Source organism: Macaca mulatta, chromosome 4 (genome assembly GCF_049350105.2).
Source record: "Macaca mulatta isolate MMU2019108-1 chromosome 4, T2T-MMU8v2.0, whole genome shotgun sequence".
NCBI lineage: Eukaryota > Metazoa > Chordata > Mammalia > Primates > Cercopithecidae > Macaca > Macaca mulatta.
Window position 1 is genome coordinate 179,492,153 of NC_133409.1, and position 22,769 is coordinate 179,514,921.

Here is a 22,769-nt window from a genome sequence, read left to right on the forward strand (position 1 = left end):
CACCCGCCTTGGCCTCCCAAATTGCTGGGATTACAGGCATGAGCCACTGCGCCTGGCCAGTCCCCTCTATTTTTAATAAGCACCCCAGATGATTCTGATGATGAACCTGGTGTGGGAAACACCCGTCTTGTTAGAAAGCAGGTCCCGGGGGCAGAAAGAAGCCAGAATAGCACGTTTGCTGGCAGAGGAAGGAACTGGCTAGGTAGAAGGAGGCCAGATCTGAATGTAGTCCTGCCATGGAAGATCCTAGAAAGCTGGGGTAAAGGCAAGAAGAACCAAAAGGGATGAATGAAGGATCAGGTGAGGCTTAAAGATGCAATGCAGTAGACCCAATTACTTCTCTCAGATGTGTCTCCTATTACATAACCTTGGAAAGTTACTGACCTCAGTTTCCTTGTCTGTATAATGGGGATTAAAAAAAAAAAATCAATGTCCTCAGAGTACCGTAAGGATTAAATAAAATCATCTAGGCAAAGCATTTAAACCCAAAGCAGCTAAACATAAACCGAGAACCCAAAGAGAGGCTGAGAATGGTTCTGAAGAGTGATTTTGGCTGTCTTTGACCTGTCTTAGTGAAATTATTGTATTTTGTGAAACTACCTACCTGTATGTTTTCCTGCTTTTTTAGGGATGGACAATTCTTTATAAATCCCACCAGTCTGGGATCCCATGTCATTTCACTCGGCTGGTCCTTCAATCATTAAACACTCTCTCCAAGCCTGGAAATTATTATTTTTTTTTGAGGTGGTCAAGTTGGAGCATTTAGTGAATAAGGCTAGACAATGCTGTGTTTTTAACATAGTTTCTGCAGGATTTTCTGTGTGAAGATGATGTTCTAGAGAAAGGGAGTTTTATGTTGCCAACCTCTATTAAGTGAGCAAAGAAGTGAGGTTGGGGGTTGGGAGCTGCACATGCTGAGATCTTTGATTTAATTCTCACTGAAAGCAATCTTTTATTCAACGTCTTTCCACGATGAAAATGTAATTGTTAGCTAGGCTTACAAATTGGAGGTACAATTCTAAAGACCATAGAATAACTCACTGGAAGCATACGAGCTGGTAATGAGATTAGAGGCTCAACTCTCAGACATCACAGAGAATAAAATACATATTCAAATGCCCTCCTGTATCTTTCAGGAAGCCAGGGATGGACTCCCAGTGCAAATAAATGTTATGCAAATACAGTGTGCATCTATTAGAGAAGTGATGAAAAATAGAAAGAAAGTAATCTTGAGACCTCCCTTTTCCTTAAAGAAAAGATGTGGCTGTTTCCGAATTGCTCCCCTCCAAGGACGCGTCTGCTCCCTCTCCGCCTGGCTGGCTTTGCAGAGGTTGAAGGGGAAGACCTGGGAAGACACATGCAAATGAACCCCGCCTGGCTGCTGGGCAACCAGGGTGCTCAAGATGCAAACTGAGCTGCAGCAATAAAGTCAAAAGGAGGAGAAAGAATGAAATGGTGGTTTTCATCTTTATCCCTTGTGGTTAGGCATGGTTCCTCTCAATCTATTGTTAGACTTGATTGTGTTTGAGTATCTCTACTTGCCTTTCAGACACAATGCTCTTCACTGCTTAAAATGATTAGCATATTCCAGCAGCAATTCCTACAGCAGAAGTATGCTGCATGGTGATGATTCTTTGTATCAGAAGAATTTGATCGGGAGTTTGGGACATTCCTGTTCATAAAGTTACATATCCGTGGTTCCGTGCTTGATGACTTTTTCTCTCTAGTCTATAGTCTGACTAAAATCTAGCACGAGAAATGTGTAAGTGAATTTTAGAAGAAGAACATGAGTCATCTGCTATGATAAATCCAATGTGCCATTTAAAATTTACTAAGAAGGTCTAAAACCAGTGCCTTTCAAATCGTGAACTCACCTGGGTTTGCTGGTGCAAGTTTGTAGTTCCAGTTACTCAGGAGGCTGAGGAGGGAGGATTGTTTGAGGCCACAGTGCAGTATCAACGTATCTGGAAATAGCCATTGTACTCCAGTTTGGGCAACACAGGGAGATCTCATCTCTACGAAGTGTTTTTTAATATTATGAACTCAATCTGTAAGTAAGCTCATTACCATGAAGCAAGTTTCCCCTTAAATGGGTGAGGCTGGGTGCGGTAGCTCACGGTTGTAATCCCAGCACTTTGGGAGGCCAAGGCGGATGGATCACTGGAGGTCGGGAGTTTGAGACCAGCCTGGCCAACATGGTGAAACCCCATCTCTACTAAAAATACAAAAAGTAGCCAGGCATGGTGGCGCCTGCCTGTAATCCCAGCTACTTTGGATGCTGAGGCATGAGAATTGCTTGAACCTGGAAGGTGGAGGTTGCAGTGAACTGAGATGGTGCCATAGCACTCCAGCCTGAGCGACAGAGCAAGACTGTCTCAAAAAAAAAAAAAAAAAAAAAAAAAAAAAAAAAAAAAAGGGTGAGAAAATGGGGAAAATAACAAATGGTCTGATGTCTGGGTGTGACCCCAAACCTTATTCTCCAGGTAGCATTCTCCAGAAGGGATAGAAACCATGGGTACACACTGAGTGTTAGGAGACACTATGCAGAGCTCATATTGATCCCAGGCAGGGATGTAGTGGTGGTTGCTTACAATACACTATTAGGTTGGTGCAAAAGTAATTGTGGTTTTTGCTACTAAAATAATGGCAAAAACAACAATTTCTTTTACACCAACCTATACAAATTTCTTCTACTTTGAAAACAAAACTGTGGCGGAATTAAAAATTGGTGTGTGAACTTATCAGCGATGACGAGATGATTGGTTTCTAGAATATCATCTTTCCTTTCCCGCAGTCCCCAAGAGCCTGATGATTCATGATCTCTTAGGCTAACAAATCTAAATTTCAAAAAGATAATAGAAACCCTGACCACTTAGTTACTTCCCAAGGCACAGAGTACTTATTTATCTTTTTTTTTTTTTTTTAAATAGATGGAATCTCCCTCTGTTGCCCAGGCTGGAGTGCAGTGGTGCGATCTCGGCTCACTGCAACCTCCACCTCCCAGGTTCAAGCAATTCTCCTGCCTCAGCCTCCCGAGTAACTGGGATTACAGGTGCCTGTCACCACGCTCCGCTAATTTTTGTATTTTTAGTAGAGACCAGGTTTCACCATGTTGGCCAGGCTGGTCTGGATCTCCTGACCTCAGGCGATCCGCCCACCTTGGCTTCCCAAGTGCTGGGATTATAGGCGTGAGCCACAGCGCCTGGCCTTTGTTTATCTTTATGTAAGAAACAGTCAGAGTACAGAAGTATTCTCTGCTCATATTGATGCAGTTCTTACTCTGTTTGCTACCTGGTAATAAAAATATGTTGAAGGAATGAGTGGTGAACGGATGGAAAAATGTGGATAAAGAGGAACGTTTGCAGGGAGATAATATATTTTTGTTTACAGTTACAGAATATGTTTTTATTACGGTTGGATCTATATATTTAAAAAAATAAAAAAAAATGTAAAAAAACTGCTTAATTGGGTAAATAGTCATAGGTTTTGCATCTGGATTTATAATTAGCAAACCGAAAAAAAAAGACAACTTCCGGATCACCAATAAAATTACCGATGTATTTAGAAGTTTCATTTCCTTAGGAAGTGTGCTTATTCATAACATGTTTTCATAGAAACTTTTTTTTTTTTTTTTCTGAGACAGAGTCTCGCTCTGTTGCCCAGGCTGGAGTGCAGTGGTGCGATCTCGGCTCACTGCAACCTCTGCCTCCCTGGTTCAAGCAATTGTCCTGCCTCAGCCTCCTGAGTAGCTAGGATTACAGGCGTGCACCACCACGTCTGGCTAACTTTTGTATTTTTAGTGGGGTGGGTGGGGGGGGGTGTCTCACCATGTTAGCTAGGCTGGTCTCGAACTCCTGACCTCATGATCCACCCACTTCATTCTCCCAAAGTGCTGGGATTACAGGCATGAGCCACCGCACCCAAGCAGAAACTTTTTTTAAGTGTTGTTTTCCTGCCATTTTGTTGTTCCACTGAACGGCTGGGAGAATGCCCACCAAGTACTGGTTAAGAAGAGAGAATACCAAAGTCCCCCACACCTTTGCTTCCCTCCTTCCCACGCTCCCCAACTAAGAGAACTGTGTGTTCGTCCTTCCTCAGACAGAAGAGTTCCTGGAAATGCCTTTTGTTTGAAAAGACTGTGCCTCACAGCTCGGAGTTGAGAACAGTGGACAAGTCTGGCTATTAAGGAATAAACCTTGTGAAGCAGGCGGCGGTGGAGACACTGCCCGCTTCTTGTACAGTGGAGAGTCTGATTTGGGATAATTTGGGATATGGGCAAATATGTTCACCCACCTTACTAAAATGTGTTTAACTTGATATTTATATGAAACAGTTATTAAACATTTGAGAATGGTCTGAATAATGTGTGCCGGCCTGTCTGTTTTCCTGTTAGTCTCTGGTTTGAAGGAGGGGTATTCCCAGATTCAGTGTCATTTTCCCCTGGGCAGTCATCCTTCCTCATTTCTTACACCTCATGCAGGAAAATGAACCACCACAACCACAGGCAGGTGAAATCCATCGGCTATGCCCAGTTTCTCCCCAATATCCTTAGCTATTAATGTCATTCGTTTTTTGGAAGCCACTTCAAAGTCTTTTTGGAATAAAATAGTTATTATACATCATTCAGCAGTATGTGTGCAGTTGCATTCTGGGAGGAATTACATTTCTTCTAATGTTGGACTCAACATCACTGGAATTAATTCATTAGAAAACACTCTTTTCAATTCCATTTTCTCTCACTTTGAAAAATACAGACTATGTGTCAAACCTGTTTCCCTGAAAGGGGCCAAAAGCAGCAAAATTAATCACTAAGAGCTGTTTTCACTGAATGCAAAGTTACATAAAGGCCTCTGAAGACCAGACAGTACTTAAACTCCATGCGGGCGTGGTTATGGATGTGAACTCCGTGGAGAGCATGTGAGCGCTGGCTCCAAGCCCGAAGCACGCCCACACAGCCGCCTGGGTAGACGAGCTATCTCAGAGGGATTGTCTTTAAGCAAAACCATCTGTCACTGTGGTCCGAAGGGCGTGGCATGGGCTCTGCCACAGCAGTGACTTTGGGGTTGAGCCTGTCTCTGAAATGCAGCGCACTGGCAAACTGAGAGAACAGTCTTACTTACCGTCAGAATGGGATTTGCTGACGCTGAACTTGGAGTGGAGTTTTAGAAGGAGTATAATCAGCATCAAAAGAGATGCCAGTCTGCTGAACTTTAAAATAGGTTATTAACAAAAAGCAAAATCTGCAGAGTAGTCTGCAATTGCATAGCTTCTAAAGTATAGCTGTGGTTTAGCCCAAAGTTGGTCATCAGAACTAGCACTGGTTTCTAGAATATACACAGGAGGACGGGGGTAGGAGGAGCAACAAAGATCTTCAAGCATAAACTTACACACACACACACACACACACACACACACACACACACACACACACACACTCTCCTTGCTCAGAGGTCTATGTAAACATTTATAAGTAACTTTAATTATTTTTAAAATAAGAAAAAGCAAATGTTCCAGTTATTCTTAGTTCTTCATCAATCATTGACCCAAATTGGATGTTTTCGGAAAGCAGTTTGTATCTCCTTATTAATGTATTTACTTATTTTTTGAATCTTGGACTTGTGACTTCTGCTCTGGGCTGAGGTCAGGTCATTTTGAGTGTTTGAGTTAGAGAACCCCTGGGAAAAGAACTTCAATTATTCTTCTGTCTGGATGAGTGTCAGAACAATTCATCATAACAACGGGTACGAATGCACGTAATTCTGTAAAAGTCCCTCCTTGAACCAAGACATTGGCATTTGTTCCATTGCCTTGAGCTTTTTTCTGGTTTCAGTTCACCAAACCCTTTTTGCTTGGGCAGAATTTAAGCCCCGTGGCTGAGGTATATACAGTCACAAGACAACGAGTAGCAGCAATTCCACAATTAGCTGAAATACTTGGGAGGTACAGACAACCAAGGTAAGTAATTTGGGCTGCACTTGGAAGCAAATATTCTGGCCAACTAGAGAGAAGGAGAGAAGGAGAGGAGGAGAGGAGGAGAGGAGGAGAGGAGGAGAGGAGGAGAGAAGGAGAGGAGGAGAGGAGGAGAGGAGGAGAGGAGGAGAGGAGGAGAGGAGGAGAGGAGGAGAGGAGGAGAGGAGGAGAGAAGGAGGGGAGAGAAGGAGAGGAGGAGAGAAGGAGAGAAGGAGAGAAGGGTAAAATAGAGGCTTTCACTGAAATGCCCTTACCTGTACTAAGCAAACCTGGGTGAAAATATAAATACATACAAAAGCCAAAAGGGAATCAGGACGCGATTATTTGTTTTAGAAAGGAGGGTGACGTGGGACTCTAATGTTCTCTTGACTTGTAGTAAGATATCTTCAAACATCATCGCGACGTAAATTTTCCCCCAATTCCTTAGCCTAACCTTCAAGAAGAATTAAAATTATGTCAGTGATACAAAGAGAGATAAGCCAGGGTTTCCCACCCTCCAATAATGCTCTTGAGATTCTAACAGAAAGGCCACCAGAGGGAGGAAACAAGAAGTTTGCCCTGGAAAGAGAGGAAATGAAAAGCCTAAAGTCCCCAGGAGGGTGTGGAAGGGAACATGGTGGCAGGGGTGGCATTGGACATGGGTGGGGAGGGACTTGGGAATGGAGAAGGCCGACTGGCAGCCAGCATACACCAACCACCACCTCATGGAAGCCAAACCATGTCTGTGGGTCGTGTATTGCAGGCAGTGAGAAGCTGTTTGTCCTGTCCTCGTTGGGCCAGGACCTCCAAGAGCACCCAGCTGCCCACTGACTATAGATGGTATTGCCCATCTCTGCCCAAACACCTGGATGAGCTGCCTCACAATGGCTTCATGTTACTTGCCTTGAATGGCTCAAACCGTACAATTCCCTCCAAAACAGCATTGGTCCTTGCTATTCAGAAATGCTGTTGGGGACAAATCCAAGCCCCTTTATGTGGGTGAGGCTAAGTGGTGAAATATGTCACCTGCTACAAATTCATGTCCATTCAAATAAATGTATAGAAATTTAGTCAAACCATATCTTTCCAGGAGCCTGTCTGCTCCATCAGGTAAGGGACAATGGAATTCAGCCTTAGTTTTCTGAACCAAGAGCTCTTGCTCACCTAGTCCTGAGTGGCTCAATATGTGATCAGATTGAGGCTGCAAAAACTGAACAAGATGCTGGACACGCAGATATGAGTGGATACCAAATGAGGTAGACATCAACCCAAAACACCCTTCACAACTCCTTGAATGATACTGAAGGACCTCAATCCCTTTTTCACTCACTCCATAGAATAAAATCACAACTGGGTACCAGTCTAGAAAGTCTCTGTGTTATGTGATACTACTCATGCAAATACAGTCAGGACAACATCCATGCCCTACAGGGCATTAATGATTTTACAACCAACATTCACTATAGTTAAAAGATCACTAAAGTCCTTTTCAGCTTGAATGTTAAGTGATTCTATTAAAGTTTAGTTGAATATCTATCTTGGGGCATTTGGGTATCAAATGCAATATTCTGGACTTAATTTGCTGAGCGGCTGTTGCGTGTTTTGGTGAGGGGCGTACAACAAGCCAGGGCATCTCAGGAATAAGGAGGCTTTAGAAACAGTTGCTGCCACACTCATCATCACCCTGTGGATACTTCCATAAGGTTATATTACAAGTTCACGGCTCTATGAACTTGTATTACATAAAAGACACAGTGTTGATTAATTTTGGTTCTTTTTCTTGCCCTTTGACTCAGTGAATAATAACTAGTTTGGGGCTAATTTTAATGTGCTTGATAAAAAAAAATCATAGCCACTAATGCTTAAATAGTATCTGAGCCTTAATATCATTGTGAGAATGTCAGTAGAAATAAATGGTTTCTCGGCTGGGTGTGGTGGCTCACGCCTGTAATCCCAGCACTTTGAGAGGCCGAGACGGGCGGATCACGAGGTCAGGAGATGGAGACCATCCTGGCTAACACGGTGAAACCCCATCTCTACTAAAAATACAAAAAATTAGCTGGGCGTGGTGGCGGGCACCTGTAGTCCCAGCTACTCGGGAGGCTGAGGCAGGAGACCGGCGTGAACCCAGGAGGCGGAGCTTGCAGTGAGCCGAGATTGCACCACTGCACTCCAGCCTGGGTGACAGAGCGAGACTCCGTTTCAAAAAAAAAAAAAAAACTAAATAAATAAATAAAATAAAACAAAGAAATAAATGGTTTCTCAAGGCAGACAACAGGTTCTTGAAACAATGTTTAGATTATCTGCTTATTAAAAGGAGTAGAAATATAAATATTATTCTCCTTCTCCAACTTTTTCTCGGGAAATTTTTCAAATATTCAGAAAAGTTGACAGAATAGTATAATAAAGTCCTAAATCCTTTTTTCTTAGATACAATAATTATTCATGTTTTGCTATATATTCTTCCTATATTTACCTACTTATTTACTTATTTATTGCGAAGCCAGTTGAAAGACAGTTTTTAACATCACAACACTTCATGACTGAGAACTTCAGCATACAAAGCCTAAAAACAAGAACATTTCCATTACAAAATACCATTATTGCACTTAAGAAAATAAACAAAACTTCTGAAATATCATTTGTATCCTGTTTATATTTAAGTTTTCCCAGTGGTCTAAGAATTATTCTCTCCGCTTATTATATAGCTTCATTTTTATGTGCTAGGAGTGACCTCACTGACACTTTGCTTCACTCTGTTGTCAGAAAGCAGGACTTGAGAGGTTATTCTAATACTGAAAGTATCGTGCTGGTACATGCACTTCTAAAATCAGTTACTTGGAGGCATTTTAATTTGAGAACAAAGTTTACCTGGCAGGATCACTAGAAATCCATGTTGGTGAACTGTCTATATGTATAGGCATATAGCCAACAATTAGCAAATGTTACCTGGAAGTTTTCCCAGCCCAGATCACGGTGGAGCAACTTTACGGCCGATGATGTTGGAGTCTTCATGTTCTGCTGTTCATGCATTGGAACAGCTCCCAGTCTACCGGAAATTTCAGTTGCAGATTCTCCTCATCCCATCACCAAATAGACGTAAGATGTTCCTCAGATGTTGTGAGGATTATCAGACTCAGACAAGAATTTTTACGTGAAAGGATGTCCATCCTACAATCCGAGTGCTCAGTTGCTACTTTTAAAAGCACCTGGAGGCCAGATGCGGTGGCTTACACCTGTAATCCCAGCACTTTGGGAGGCTGAGGCAGGCAGATCGCCTGAGGCCAGGAGTTCGAGACCAGCCTGAACAATACAAAAATTAGCTGGGCATGGTGGTGGGCACCTATAGTCCCAGCTACTTGGGAGACTGAGACAGGAGACTTCCTTCAACTCGGGAGGCGGAGGTTGCAGTGAGCCGAGATCACACCACTGCACTCCAGCCTGGGCAACAGAGCCAGACTCCGTTTCAAAAAAAGAAAAAAAAAAACACCACGTGGATACGCCTTCAACCAACAAGATACCTGCACTTCCCCTGGCCAGAGAACAGGAACTTCACCATTTGCTGCTCTCAGGACACAGCAGTCTACAGAACAGAAGCAGGCCCTCCTCTCACAGGATTTACATGCTAGTGAGGAGACAGGTCATAGTACACGTATCATGGCGCAAACTCTGAAGAAACACAAAACGCATGTTACATGCTAGTGAGGAGACAGGTCATAGTACACGTATCACGGCGCGCACTCTGAAGAAACACAAAACGCATGTTACATGCTAGTGAGGAGACAGGTCGTAGTACATGTATCACGGCGCGCACTCTGAAGAAACACAAAACGCATGTTACATGCTAGTGAGGAGACAGGTCATAGTACACGTATCACGGCGCGCACTCTGAAGAAACACAAAACGCATGGAGAAAGAGATGATGGGCAGGGGTGGGAGTGAGCTTTCAGGTGGGTGGCCAAGAACGGCCTCTCTGAGGAGGTGGTGGATTCCAGCAGAGATCAGGGAGGGAGTCATTTGGGAGGACGCAGGGCAAAGTTTTGGGCTGGCTCTGTCACCCATGCTGGAGTGCAGTGGCATGATCTTGGCTCACTGCAACCTCTGCCCCCTCCAGGTTCAAGCGATTCTCCTGTCTCAGCCTCCTGAGTAGCTGGGACTATAGGTGCCCGCCACCATACCCAGCTACTGCTTGTATTTTTAGTAGAGACAGGGTTTCACCATATTGGTCAGGCTGGTCTTGAACTCCTGACCTTAGGACCCACCTGGCATATCTAGGAGGAGTGGACTAGAGAATGTAGGGGTGTGAGGGATGAGACGGAAGATTGGGGGGACAGCGTGAGGCGGAGGCTATGTAGAAGCCTTGCAGGTCAAGTGAAGTTTTTGGAGTTTAACTCTCAGTCAGGAAGCGTTGGAGGGGAGCCATTCGCCACCCACATTTAGTAACAACGCACTTCAATGTCGTGCTTATCCGTGGACCAGTTTTCCTCAGCTCCTTTTTGTCTTCCACATTTTCCCAGGCTTTAAATTCTAATTCATGCATTTTTTATTGTATATATATTTTGGCAAGTCATCTTAATTATTTTGTGGAATTAAATAAGACACATCTGTATCTACATATTAATAGCTATGTCTCTATCCATGTGGTAAAATTTTTAAAGTTATATTACTTGTTGGGGGTTTATATTACTGGTGAATATAAAGACTGATGTCTGCTCAAAACATGTCAGAACAAAGTTCAGGCACAGAAATTTTATTTCTATTCAGAGTATAACACAATGCTGAATCAAAGTGTAATAATGATCTCTTATTTAATCTAACCATACAAAGGAATCCCATGTTTGTCGTAACGTAAGAGAGAGCTCCAGTATAAATATTATGGGCAAGCATTATGTCACTACGTCTCAAGTCAATGTTGATCTCAAAATATTTCAGATTTGAACTCCAAACTTTCCTTATTTTTCCTACATAGTTTCCACAAACAAGCTCACTAACTCTGCCCATGATAGCCTACAGAAAGTAGGCTGAGTGAATGTCTCAATGTGCTAACAAATGTAAAAAAAAATGTTTAACTTCAGCTCCTAAAATAATGTTAAATCACTTTATGTATTTATGCATTCATACCATTAGGGAAAATACAGTGGGTTGTGGAGGAGGTACAAACGCTGTGACTGTCCATAGGCTGTTTGCTGAATAACCTCACAGCTTATATGTTTATAAGAATGTTTACTGGAATGCCAGTATGTGAAAAGCATACAACTCCAGTGACCCGCCCTCCACCCCCCAATCCATAGGATTATTTGGTGCTGTGACTAACGCTGATCAGCTTGGGTTTTCACATTGATTCTTAGGAGTCTGGGTGTTCAAAAATGGCAACTTAAATTTAGCAAATAGCTCAGTGGCAGCTCAGGCCTTGAGTCACAAATTCCATCCTTAGAGAGCCGGCAGCATGAAACCTAATTCACATTGGCAAGAACTTGCAGAAATGAGATAGTGAAGAATGAGGCTGGGATTGCTTTGGAGTAGCTAGGTTGAGAAGGAATACACAGATAAAAACATTCATAGAGAATTCACATTGCTGACAGTCTCGGTGGTCATCTGCAGTCCCCCTTTCCTTGTAGTTGAGGAAACAGAGACAGAGTGAGTACAAGTGATGGGCCGTGGCCACACAGATAGTTCATCTGCAGTGACAAAAGAGAAGTGACCATGGAGATAATTCAGAGAAGAATTTGCTTAGATGAATTTCCAAATTATTGCACTAGTGCTTGTTCATTGCATTGAATTTGGAAAACACAAAAAGTGCACAAAGAAAAAGAAAAGTCAGTAATCCCATTCTTGAGAGATAATCACCATGAACGTTTTAGTTTGACCCCTTTTAAGATGGTTTCGGCCTAGGATATGAGCCTCCAGTAAAATCTGGATTTGATGATGGGTTGTGAAATTTTCCCCAATGTCCCATTACTGTCCCTTCACAAGATCAAGGGACAGCATTGTTCCCGTGGGAAGACCAGTGTTGGCTCTCATCTTTCACTCAGTTATCCATTTGATAAGTATTTAGTGAGCATTTATCATGTGTCAGGCACTGTGCTAGGCACTGGGAATACAAATAGGAATGAGACAGTTCTCTAGTCCCTAACCTTGTGGAGATTACACCCCAGCCAGGAAAACATAACAAACACTCATTATAATTATGAACCAATGCAGGGCACCAGGAGACGGTATAATAGTATCTCCTGACACATCCCAGACCAAGCGAGGCTTGCGCTAGGATCAGCCTTGCTGCTCAGAGTGGCCGGCGGCGGTCATGAGCTCTGACAGCCCTTCAGAAATGCAGAATCTCAGGCTCTACCCAGGCCTCCTGAATCATAATTTACTTTGTAACAAGTTCCCAGGAAATTCATAGGCACCGGAGGGTTTGAAAAGCACGGTCTAAAGGAAGAATGGGAATGAGCAGTCCAGGGCAGGAGTGGCAGGCATTCCCCACCAAGGGCCTGTGAGCAGGTCTCCAGGGAAGGCACAGGACCGCTGGAAACCGGGAACACCAGTGTGCTGGAACCCGGGCCAGACCAGTGAGTGGATGTGCAGGGGCCTGGCCAAGCAGGGCCTTGGTGTGGGACTAGCCCTCCACCAGGGGCCTCTCCAGACCCTCTTGGAGCCTTGTTTCTTGAATCTGCTAAGAAACAAGGATCTCCTCCCTGTCCCCTTGGGCTATTGTGGGGATCAAATCAGTGACTGTATCTGAAAACATTCAGAACTCTGAGGTCCCATCCCTTTTGTTTTGAAGAGAAACAGAGAAGAGCTGCAGGGTTTTTTGTTTTGTTTTGTTTTGTTTTTGAGACTTGAGTCTTGCTCTGTCGCCAGACTGGAGTGCAGTGGTGTGATCTCTGCTCACCGCAACCTCTGCCTCCCAGGTTCAAGCGATTCACCTGCCTCAGCCTCTCAAGTAGCTGGGACTACAGGCGCGCATCACCACACCCAGCTAATTTTTGTATTTTTAGTAGAGACGGGGGTCTCACCATGTTGGCCAGGATGGTCTTGATCTCTTGACCTCGTGATCTGCCTGCCTCGGCCTCCCAAAGTGCTGGGATTACAGGCTTGAGCCACCGCGCCCGGCCAAGAGCTGCAGTTTTGCAGGATGCTCTATGAACTATCTAACCGTGTCTAGAACAACTGGTGAGGCAGAACTCAACATGCAAATCATGGTGCTCCTGTGAACAGCTTGTCGATCACATGAGGCTCCATACTCTTTGCAAGCACAGATAGTGATTTAAAAAAAAAAACAAAACCCTCTTTAGCTCTCCCTTTAGGGGCCGGGGGAGGTAAAGTAGGTGGGGTAGGAGTGGGGGTTGCAAATAGTGGAACCTGTGGGGTTAGGGAGCCCTGGGGCGAGCACCTCCTCTCCCACCCCACGCTCACTGCTCACCTCCTGGCTCTAGAAGTTAATCTCATTTTTCAGACTATAGCAGCACCAAGTTCCCTATTGTGCTGTCAAGATGCCAGATGAGTAGGTCACAGAGGGAGACCTGGAGGGATGCCTCCGGGCTTTTGCATTGTCTTGCTGTTCACTTTGAGGGCCAGGGAGAATACAGCGAACCTAAAAAAAAAATCTAAATCCAAACAAAACCACCTCCGAAGAAAAATAAACAGGACACCCCAACACCGCCTGGGAAGAAAAGGCCTTGGGTTTCATGAAGTCTTTTGTTCTCATTATTTACTCTTATTAATCAGATTGAAGTATCTGGTTTCCAAAGCTCTTACCTACAACAGGGCTCCTTCTTGGCTACACCTTTGTAATTCTAAACCAGGCTTGGAAGATGGGCAGGTGACCCAGAGAGCTCCTCTTTGTTCTCCATTTGCACATTCTATTTTGTAGCCTCCTGCAATGAACTAGCGCATCAGCTGGATTTACAACCCGAAACCACTCGTCTCCTCTGTATCTGTTACCGACATTTATATAACACAAGTCCTCAAAGGTTGTTTACTGCACACTTTCTGCCATGTACCATTTTATTTGTCCTCACAACAGTCGTGGGCTTTTTAATTTTTGTTTTAAATTCCCATTTCATAGAAAGGCAAATGGAGGCAAAGAAATGTCAAGTGAGCAGTTTGCGACTATACGATTGGAGTTAATCAGCAGCTGGGCAGGACCAATAGTTAGAAGTAGTCAGAAGTTCTAACACTCCCTTCAGAGCTTCTTTCAGCACCATCGTTATTAGAAAATTATCTTTTGGCCGGGCGCGGTGGCTGACGCCTGTAATCCCAGCACTTTGGGAGGCCGAGACGGGCGGATCACGAGGTCAGGAGATCAAGACCATCCTGGCTAACACGGTGAAACCCCGTCTCTACTAAAAAATACAAAAAAACTAGCCGGGTGAGGTGGCGGCGCCTGGAGTCTCAGCTACTCCGGAGGCTGAGGCAGGAGAATGGCGGGAACCCGGGAGGTGGAGCTTGCAGTGAGCTGAGATCCGGCCACTGCACTCCAGCCTGGGTGACAGAGCGAGACTCCGTCTCAAAAAAAAAAAAAAAAAAAGAAAATTACTTTTGTCTATTTAATATCTTTAATAATTATATCATTTCTAAAGCTTTCCACAAAGGGCCATTGCAGTTCTTGAATTTATTGCAAACATATCTTTAAAAAAATGTCAGTCCTAATATTGAAGCTGTAATACAAATTTTAAAATTATTGTCATTATACCGTAAACCACAATGAAGAACATCTTATTTATTTATTTATTTATTTTTTGAGACAGGGTCTCACTCTGCCACCCAGGCTGGAGTGCAGTGGTGCAACCTTGGCTCATTGCAACCTCTGACTCCTGGGTTCAAGCGAGTCTTGTGCCTGAGCCTCCTGAGTAGCTGGGATTACAGGCACCCTCCACCACACTCAGCTCATTGTTTTGTATTCTCAGTAGAGACAGGGTTTCACTATGTTGGCCAGGCTGGTCTCAAACTCCTGACCTCAGGTGATTCTCCCTCCTTGGCCTACCAAAGTGTTGGGATTACAGGTGTTAGCCACCGTGCCAAGCCAGAACGTCTTATTTAAACAAAAAGGGATTAATATTTCACCAGGCAATAAATGTAGCTGTTTCTTTTCTCTCCATATCTACAACCAATGGTGTTATTTTACAGGCTAATTCTAAAGAGAAGCAATTTTTAAAAAATGATAAAAGCCACGTTTTGCTCAGAACTACTGCTGTTCACATACCATATAAGTTGTTTTACAGCAAATACCCATTTGCCAGGCTCCAGATGGCAAAATGCTAAGTTGCGAGTTCAGTATCGTCCAGCTAGTTGTTCGTCTGAGATTCGGCAGCACGTACCGTTGAGAGAGGACACCGTGTTGCCGCCACTTCTCACAGCTGAGTCTACTATGGTAGACCATCCATGTCCTTAAAATGCAAGTCTTAGCAAAAAGCCTCCCACAAATCCACTGGATGTCACAAAGTTCTGTTTGATAAATTCAGTTGCTTCTTCAATTGTATTGTTGATTTCAGGTGCTGCTTTACTTGCTCATTTCTTAGTCTGTCTTTTTTTTTTTTTTTTTTTTTGAGATGGAGTCTCGCTTTGTCACTAGGCTGGAGTGCAGTGGCGCGATCTCGGCTCATTGGAACTTCTGCCTCCCGGGTTCAAGTGACTCTCCTGCCTCAGCCTCCCAAGTAGCTGGGATTACAGGCGCCCACCACCATGCCCGGCTAATTTTTGTATTTTTAATAGAGACAGAGTTTCACCATGCTGGCCAGGATGGTCTCGATCTCCTGACCTCGTGATCCACACGCCTCGGCCTCCCAAAGTGCTGGGATTACAGGCATGAGCCACCACGCCCAGTCTTTAGTATGTCTTTTTGCTTTGCGTACATCTCTTTCAATTCTCTTCCAGTCAATCTGGAAGTCACCGCAGTTGCTGCAAGCTTCCCAACTTTCGGGAGCAAAAATCCTGCATACCAGCCTGTCACACCACACATTCCGATCTGGGGAGCTACTGAGTATTTTTCTATAACACCATAGGTCTCCAACTGCGGCCAAACACTCGATTCCACCGCTGATGTCTTCTTGCATACTCAGTTAAATCCAACACTTCATAAGAGTCGTCATCACTTTCATATTTTTGGGGGCTGGGGTTAGAGGTCACCATGATACCACAGGTGGCCTCTTTTGGGGTGGTCCCTGCCTGCTCTCCTCTTCCTGGCACTTTCAGAAAATAAGTAATAAAAAATACTGAGAAGAAAATAATAATCTTATTAAGCAAATGGGCTTGTCACTGGTGGAGGATGTCCAGGTTCTTGGCATCTTGAACAAAGAAGTGGACAAAACGCACAAAGCAAGGAAGGAATGAAGAGATTTATTGAAAATGAAAGTACATTCCACAGCATGGGAGCGGCTGGAACATAGGGGCTCAGAGGCCCCGTTACAGAAGTTTTGGAAGTTTAAATACCCCCTAGATGATTCCATTGGTTACTTTGCTTATGCTCTGTAAATGGAGAGGATGAAGTAAAGTTACAAAGTCATTTACAGCATACGCCCTATGGAGTGGATATTTCCTGTTATAGCTGAAGTGTGAATTGGCCTTATATTCCCTGCCTCATGACCCTATTTTCCTACCTCAGGCTCACTGCTCAATCAATGTACACAGAAGCCAATACCAGGGTACTGGCTTTTGAGAAAAGAAAGGTTTTATTGCAAGACCAGCCAGCAAGGAGACAGGAGGCAGGTTCAAATCTTCCTCCCTGATTTGGGGTCTGGGACAAGTTTTAAGGAAGCAGAGGGCAAAGGAAAGGACTTAGAAATGTTGGCTTGGCAGGATCTGTTTGAAGGCCTTCAACTTTGGCCATTTATGGCAAGGTATGTTGAGTTGGATTTTAGCCCCTATCTTCTGGGCCAAGAGACCCTTCCCTTCTGAGAGTTCAAATGTTCGGGTTCCAGTCATGTCCCAGTCTTCTTCGTTCCAAGGAGAGGAACAGTCGGTTCTGGATGTTTGTTAGACATCAAACCTTTTTCTAGGGTGCATGCCTGGGCTTTGTGACTTAAGAGTTTTTGGCTCTGTTACACCTGCAAGGTAACTCAACATTTTGTTATAAACAGAGTAAGCCTCGTTTGGGCTGGTCCTGTGGCTGCAACGGCACTTATTCCCACCACCTAGAATCAAGCGCTGCTGACACACTGTTTACTTCCAGTTCCCACGGCCCCTATTCCCCTATACAAAATTACACAGGAAACATATGCGTTCATTTAATTAACAAATGTATATAAGAACATCATAGACAAAGCAAAGTCTCTTGACACTCTCCATCTTGACCTGTTCACCGTCCCAGACCAGGTGAAGAACTTTGAAGCTATGCTATCTGCAAGTCACCGGCACAGTCGGAATAAAAGCTGGTCGTGGTGGTGAGGGTCATCCGGGTCGGGACTGAGTCAAGGCAGGTGGGACCGAATGGTAGGGACCTGGGTGGACATCTGGGTCGGGACTGAGTCCAGGCAGGCCACCTGCCTTGGGCCTCCAACGTTTCTGCACAGGGCTGGGCTTTAAGAGGCTTTCCAGAGCGCTGCCGGGGCGGGGGTGGGGTGAGGTGAGGGGCTCGCCCTGGCTCTCCCACCCCTGCCTACACGCTGTAAGGTCACTGGATTCATTTCTGGAACTAACTTGTAATTCTCAAGTGCTATTAATTCTCTTCCAACAGGAACCGCCTCAGTAACGCGCCGCTGAGTCAGTTTTCAGGGCGGGTGGTTTCCCCACGTCCACTCCTGAGGCCCCTCAAGCGCACCCACGGCGTCCGGCTTCCCAGGGCGCTCTTTCCCAGGAGACTTTCTCATCCCTGTTTTCTCTCCTCTTCCGACTTCTCCGAGGGCTGCCCCGCGGTCTGTCCGGCCGCGTCCCGGGCCTTGGGGCGGCTGAGGCATGACCGGAATGCGCGGGAGGACGCGGGGCGGGGACGCGAGGGCAAGGACGCGGGGCACGGAGGGGACGCGGGGCACGGAGGGGACGCGGGGCACGGAGGGGACGCGGGGCACGGAGGGGACCCGGGGCGGGCCGGCCTGGCCTGGGCCCTGGTCGGGGCGGCGCTCGGCCCAGCCCGCGCCCTCCGCCCCGACACTCGCAGCCCCGCCTCCGGACCCCCGGTAGTTGCCATCCCCTTGCGGGCCGGGTGGGGCGCGCAGCTCCCAGCCCTGGGAGGTCCCGAGGATCGCGAAACGGAAAGAGAAAAAAGTCGGCGCCTAGCGCCTGGCAGGCAGGGCCCGCCCCGCCTCCCTTCCCGGCTGGTCCAGTCACCGACCTGCGGCTCCGGGGCCGCGAGGGAGGAGGCGCGGGGGGCGCGAGGCGGGGGCGGGCGCTCGGGGCTCGGCCCCGCTCTCGGCTCCGGGGGTTCCCGTGGCCGCAGCAGCGCGGTCTCTGCGGAGGCGGCGGGGGCGCGGCCAGCCAGACCTCTTCCTTTCCAGGGCGGCCCGCGGCGCCCGTTCCGCGGGAGGCGGGCGGGAGGCGGACGCGGCCTGGCCTCGACGTCGACTACCGCGCCGCCCGCGATGGGAAGCGCCTTATAAAGCCGCGCCCGGCCGGCCCGAGCCACTCGCCGCCGCGCCGCCCCGAACGCGGGCCGCACGCAGCCTCCTGGAGTGCCGGGCCGACCCCGGACGACCCCGGGCCCGGACGCACCGCGGACGACTCCTGCCCCGGACGCGCCCCGGACTACCCCGGCCACGGACGTACCCGGGACGACCCCGGCCAGGGCGCGCCTCCTGCGGCCGGGCGGGCGGCGGGGCCGGGGCGCCCTTGGAGGGGGCATGCGTGCGACATGGCCTCGGCGGTGTTTGAGGGCACGTCGCTCGTGAACATGTTCGTGCGTGGCTGCTGGGTGAACGGCATCCGCAGGCTCATCGTCAGCCGGCGCGGCGACGAGGAGGAGTTCTTCGAGATCCGCACGGAGTGGTCGGACCGCAGCGTGCTCTACCTGCATCGCAGCCTCGCGGACCTGGGTCGCCTGTGGCAGCGCCTGCGCGACGCCTTCCCCGAGGACCGGTCGGAGCTGGCGCGGGGGCCGCTGCGGCAAGGTGCGGGGCCGGGGACGCGGGGGGGGCGCGGGGCCGAGGCTACCTTGAAGTGCACGAAGGAGGCGGGGAGAGACTTCAACCGAGATTGCGACTTCTCCCTCCTGCCCACGCTGGACAGGGCACACTTGGACCCCGCGCCCGCAGACGAGGGGTGCCCGGGCGGCGGGGTTAGGGGGACGCGGAGCCGGCCTGCCCGGCCTGGGGGCGCCCCCGGCGGAGGAGCCAAATGGGGCGGGAAAGGGGCCGAGGCCGGCAGGGCGGGAGCCGGACTCTCCCCGAGGACGAGTCACTTCCGAGGAGGGCGGGGGCGCCAGGGGCTGAGCGGCTCCCAGGGTCAGCCCGGCCCTAGCCCCTGCCCAGTACCTCCCGAGGGCCGGCGGGCGGGCGGGCGCACTGGGAAGGCGTCTGGGAGCAGTTAACTGCAGGGTCCTAGCCGGGGGTCGCGTCGGGTCTGGCAGCCGCCCCTGAGTTCTCCCCGCGGAGGGCGCACCCCTGGTCTTCGAGCACGAGGTGCCACGCAGCCCTTCCGTCCCTCCTCGGAGGGGCCGCCCCGCCCGCGGCTGCCGCGGACAGCCAGGGCCCCCCCGCACCGCGACCAGGGCTGGTCCCCATTCGAGTTTGATCAGCTGCGCCGCCTCCTCCCCGGCCTTGTGACCGTCCTGGCTCGCGGGAATTCTTGTTTTCAGAAACCGCGGTGGCTTCCCTTTTCCTACGGCTCTGCCCGAGCTTTCTTTTGGAGGCCAAGCTGAGGGGGTGGAAGCGGGGAGGACGCAAGAGAGAGGGGCTGGAGTTGAGACGGAAGAATGCGGGGTGGAGGGAGCAGGCCGGGGAGGGGGGCCGCCTGGGAGGGCCAGGAGAGTAGAAGGGGCGGGAAGAGTGGAGGACTTCCGAGCAGCACCCCTGTCCCCCCCGCCGGACACGTGTGACCACCTGTAGCTCCGAGCATGGGGACAGTGGCCCAGCAGCCTTCCTTCAATCCTTCTCTAAGCGGAGACCTCCTGAAAGCCTGGGGCCAAGTTACTGAAGCAGAGGGTGGCCCGTCGCAGTCTCCCCAGCCTGCTGTCTGTCTGCGGTCTTGAGATAACGTCTGCTTTTCCCTGGTGATGGCCCCAACCCCAGTGTGTGAATTACGTGGATAATTAGCTCGGTTCTCATGACACATCCTTTGGAAGGGCTCCCACAGCCAGCCAGTTGGGGCCCTGAGCGAGAAGGCCCGCCCTTCAGGCTTCCCTCTGCTCCCCAGAGCCTCACATTCATAGCTGTTCTCCAGACAGTTGGGTGTTATTTCAAGCATCGAAGCAGTTTTCTTTGGATTTGCTGTTTGTTATGATATTTTAAATTTAACAAATGAATGCCCAAATCAGGAAAGCATCGTGAAGGAACAGCGGTTTATTCAATGACCTTTCCTGGAACGAGGCTTAAACACACTGGAGTCCTTGAGCCTCACTGTGGTCAGGCGTCTGAGCTCCGTGACCCCAGGCAGGCTGGTTGCAGCGGGCTCCCCGTGGGACTCCCCACCTATAGCTTTCTACCTGTGGTCTCTGACGTTTGTGAGGACTGAAAGGCATGGTAGAGGGTCTAACAAGAGCAGGTTCTCCATAAATGCCAGTTGTCATCCTTACCATCGCATCAGCCGCTTCTGGCAGGGGTTGGGCCAGACGGTGGAAAGAGGGTGTGGTTTCGCATCCACGCGGGTGGAAGTAGCTCACCTGGAGCAGGAGGGAGGGGCGTGTGAGGAATTCCACTTGCGCCGCACACACGCTGACTCCGCCTCTTTTGCTCTCACCTGAGTTGTGCTGGGTCCGTTATGCGTTCACAAGGTGTGTGGACACGCAACAGTGTGTCCAAAGAGTGAAGAAAGGTTAAAGACGCGAGAGATTACCGCGGAGAAAAGACTCAGAAGGGATATGATAGCTACCTCCAAGTACCTCAAGGGGAACACAGATCAGAAATAGGGGTCAGAGTGATGGTGGCAGGGCTGGTGGGTGGTGAGTGTGAGGCCCAGCGGCTGGGTGTAAAGGGCATTCTAACAGCACACCATGGAACTGTTGGAGCTGCTGCCTCTGCTGGGGACAGTCTGGCTCCCCCTGGAGAGGGTGAAGAGGGGAGCCTGGGACCAGAGCCAGGACCGTAAGCCCTACCTCCATTCTAGTCCTTGGTTTTCTGAGGGACAGTTAGCCGGTCCCTGCCCAGCACACCTAGGTTTTGTTGTGCAGCGCCAGGAAAGTCCTTTCCCTTTCTTTGATCCTTTTAAGTCCAGGGAAATTGTTCACCAAGTAAAATATATCCCAGTAATGTAAGAGCAGATTGCACCTTATTTCCATGCAGATTTATTATTTGCATAAAAAGATTGTCTGGATATACAAACTATCAACACAAAAGGCAGCCAGGTGTGTGTGCTCTGCTGTGCTGCAATGCCAGCTCTTCTCTGCATAATTCCCTATCAGATTCCCCAGTTTACATGTATTGAACTGTTTCTGGGATGAGTTAGATTTGCATTCTCTAGTTCCATTTAAGAGATTTGTGAGGAAATCTGGATTTCTGAGCTTCTGTTGGCAGTGGGCTGGTGACTCTTGGAAGTGTCTGACTGCACGCCCTTGGAGGGTGCGGGAGCCTTGGCCCCGCTTGCAGCTTTGAATCTGCTAGCAATTAAAGGGATGCTGAACCCTTTTCTTTGTCCCTTGACTATTGCGGTGGGGGTGAATGTGCTTTTTCTCTCTCTGCACACACACTGTGGAGTGGTGCTTGGAGGCCATCCCTGGGCCTTGTATGTGTCACAGTGCCACATCTGCAGGGATGTGTCAACCCTGCCTGGGGTGGAGGCAAAGTGCTCACTAGTGCACTCTCCTGGCCTTCTGTTTGGGTGAGGTCGGACCAGGCTGACCTCAGGACTTGCCCAGCTTCTGTCCTCTAGCCCCTTTCCTCGCACTCCAGCTCTCCCACCCGACCTTCTTCTCCATCTGGATTGGAGATGCCCCCTCTCCCTTTCTTGTACCCCGGCCCTAGGGGAGGGAGCTGGCTGTTTCCTGGGGGTATTGTCGCCAGGTTACCAAGGTGTTCCGTTCTTCTGTTTTCCGGTGTGCCCGTCTTTCATTTAAATCCTCTCTGTGTGATACCTAACATGGTTCAGGGTCACCCTTTATTTACATGTCTCACACCTAGGAAGGTTTATGCTTTAAAACATAAGCATGTTGAATTTCCTTATTGGCAGTTTGAGGCTCCTGGACTTTTTTGATCATTGTTTCTATAGTTTCAGGCTTTGTGATGTCTGAGTCAACCAGGTCGCCACTGCAGCAGCAGATTGTGTTCCTGAGTAGTCAGGTGATCTTTGATGCTTAGTGGCTGTACTATCAACATTTTGGTTTTACATTTATTCCATCAAATATCTGCATAGTGCCTACCACATGTGTAGCTGATGGTGGCACAACAGTGAACAAGAGACCGAGAACATCCCTGTCCTCATGATTCTTATATTCTGGTTGGGAGAAATCCAATAGTAAACAAGATAAACAAGTAGCAAAATATATTAGAGAGTGATACATGTTCAAAAGAAAAAATAAGTAAGCAAAGAAAGGGGCTCCGACTTGCAGGAGCAGTGGAGGGGTTTTGCATTTAGACAGGGTGATCAAGGACAAGTGACCTTTGAATAGAGAACTGAATGAAAGTGGGGATCAAGCCATTGGGTGCCTGGGGAAGTCGATTCTAGGCAGTGGAAGAGCAGGTGCAAAGGCACTGAGTCCGGCGTGTGCCTGGTGGATTTGGGGTGTGAGGAGGTGTAGTGGC

At 48.1% G+C, this 22,769-nt stretch overlaps 1 protein-coding gene across 1 annotated transcript in view; it reads left to right on the plus strand.

The window, feature by feature from the left end:
• Positions 1-18,503: 18,503 nt before the first annotated feature.
• The window catches only part of PXDC1 (PX domain containing 1), a 29,733-nt gene continuing 25,467 nt past the window's right edge, over positions 18,504-22,769 (plus strand). Inside the window, exon 1 of the mRNA XM_015135486.3 lies at positions 18,504-18,986. Within this exon, the coding sequence (XP_014990972.2) occupies positions 18,731-18,986 (256 nt within the window). The 5' untranslated portion in view covers positions 18,504-18,730. The remainder of the gene's footprint in view (positions 18,987-22,769) is intronic.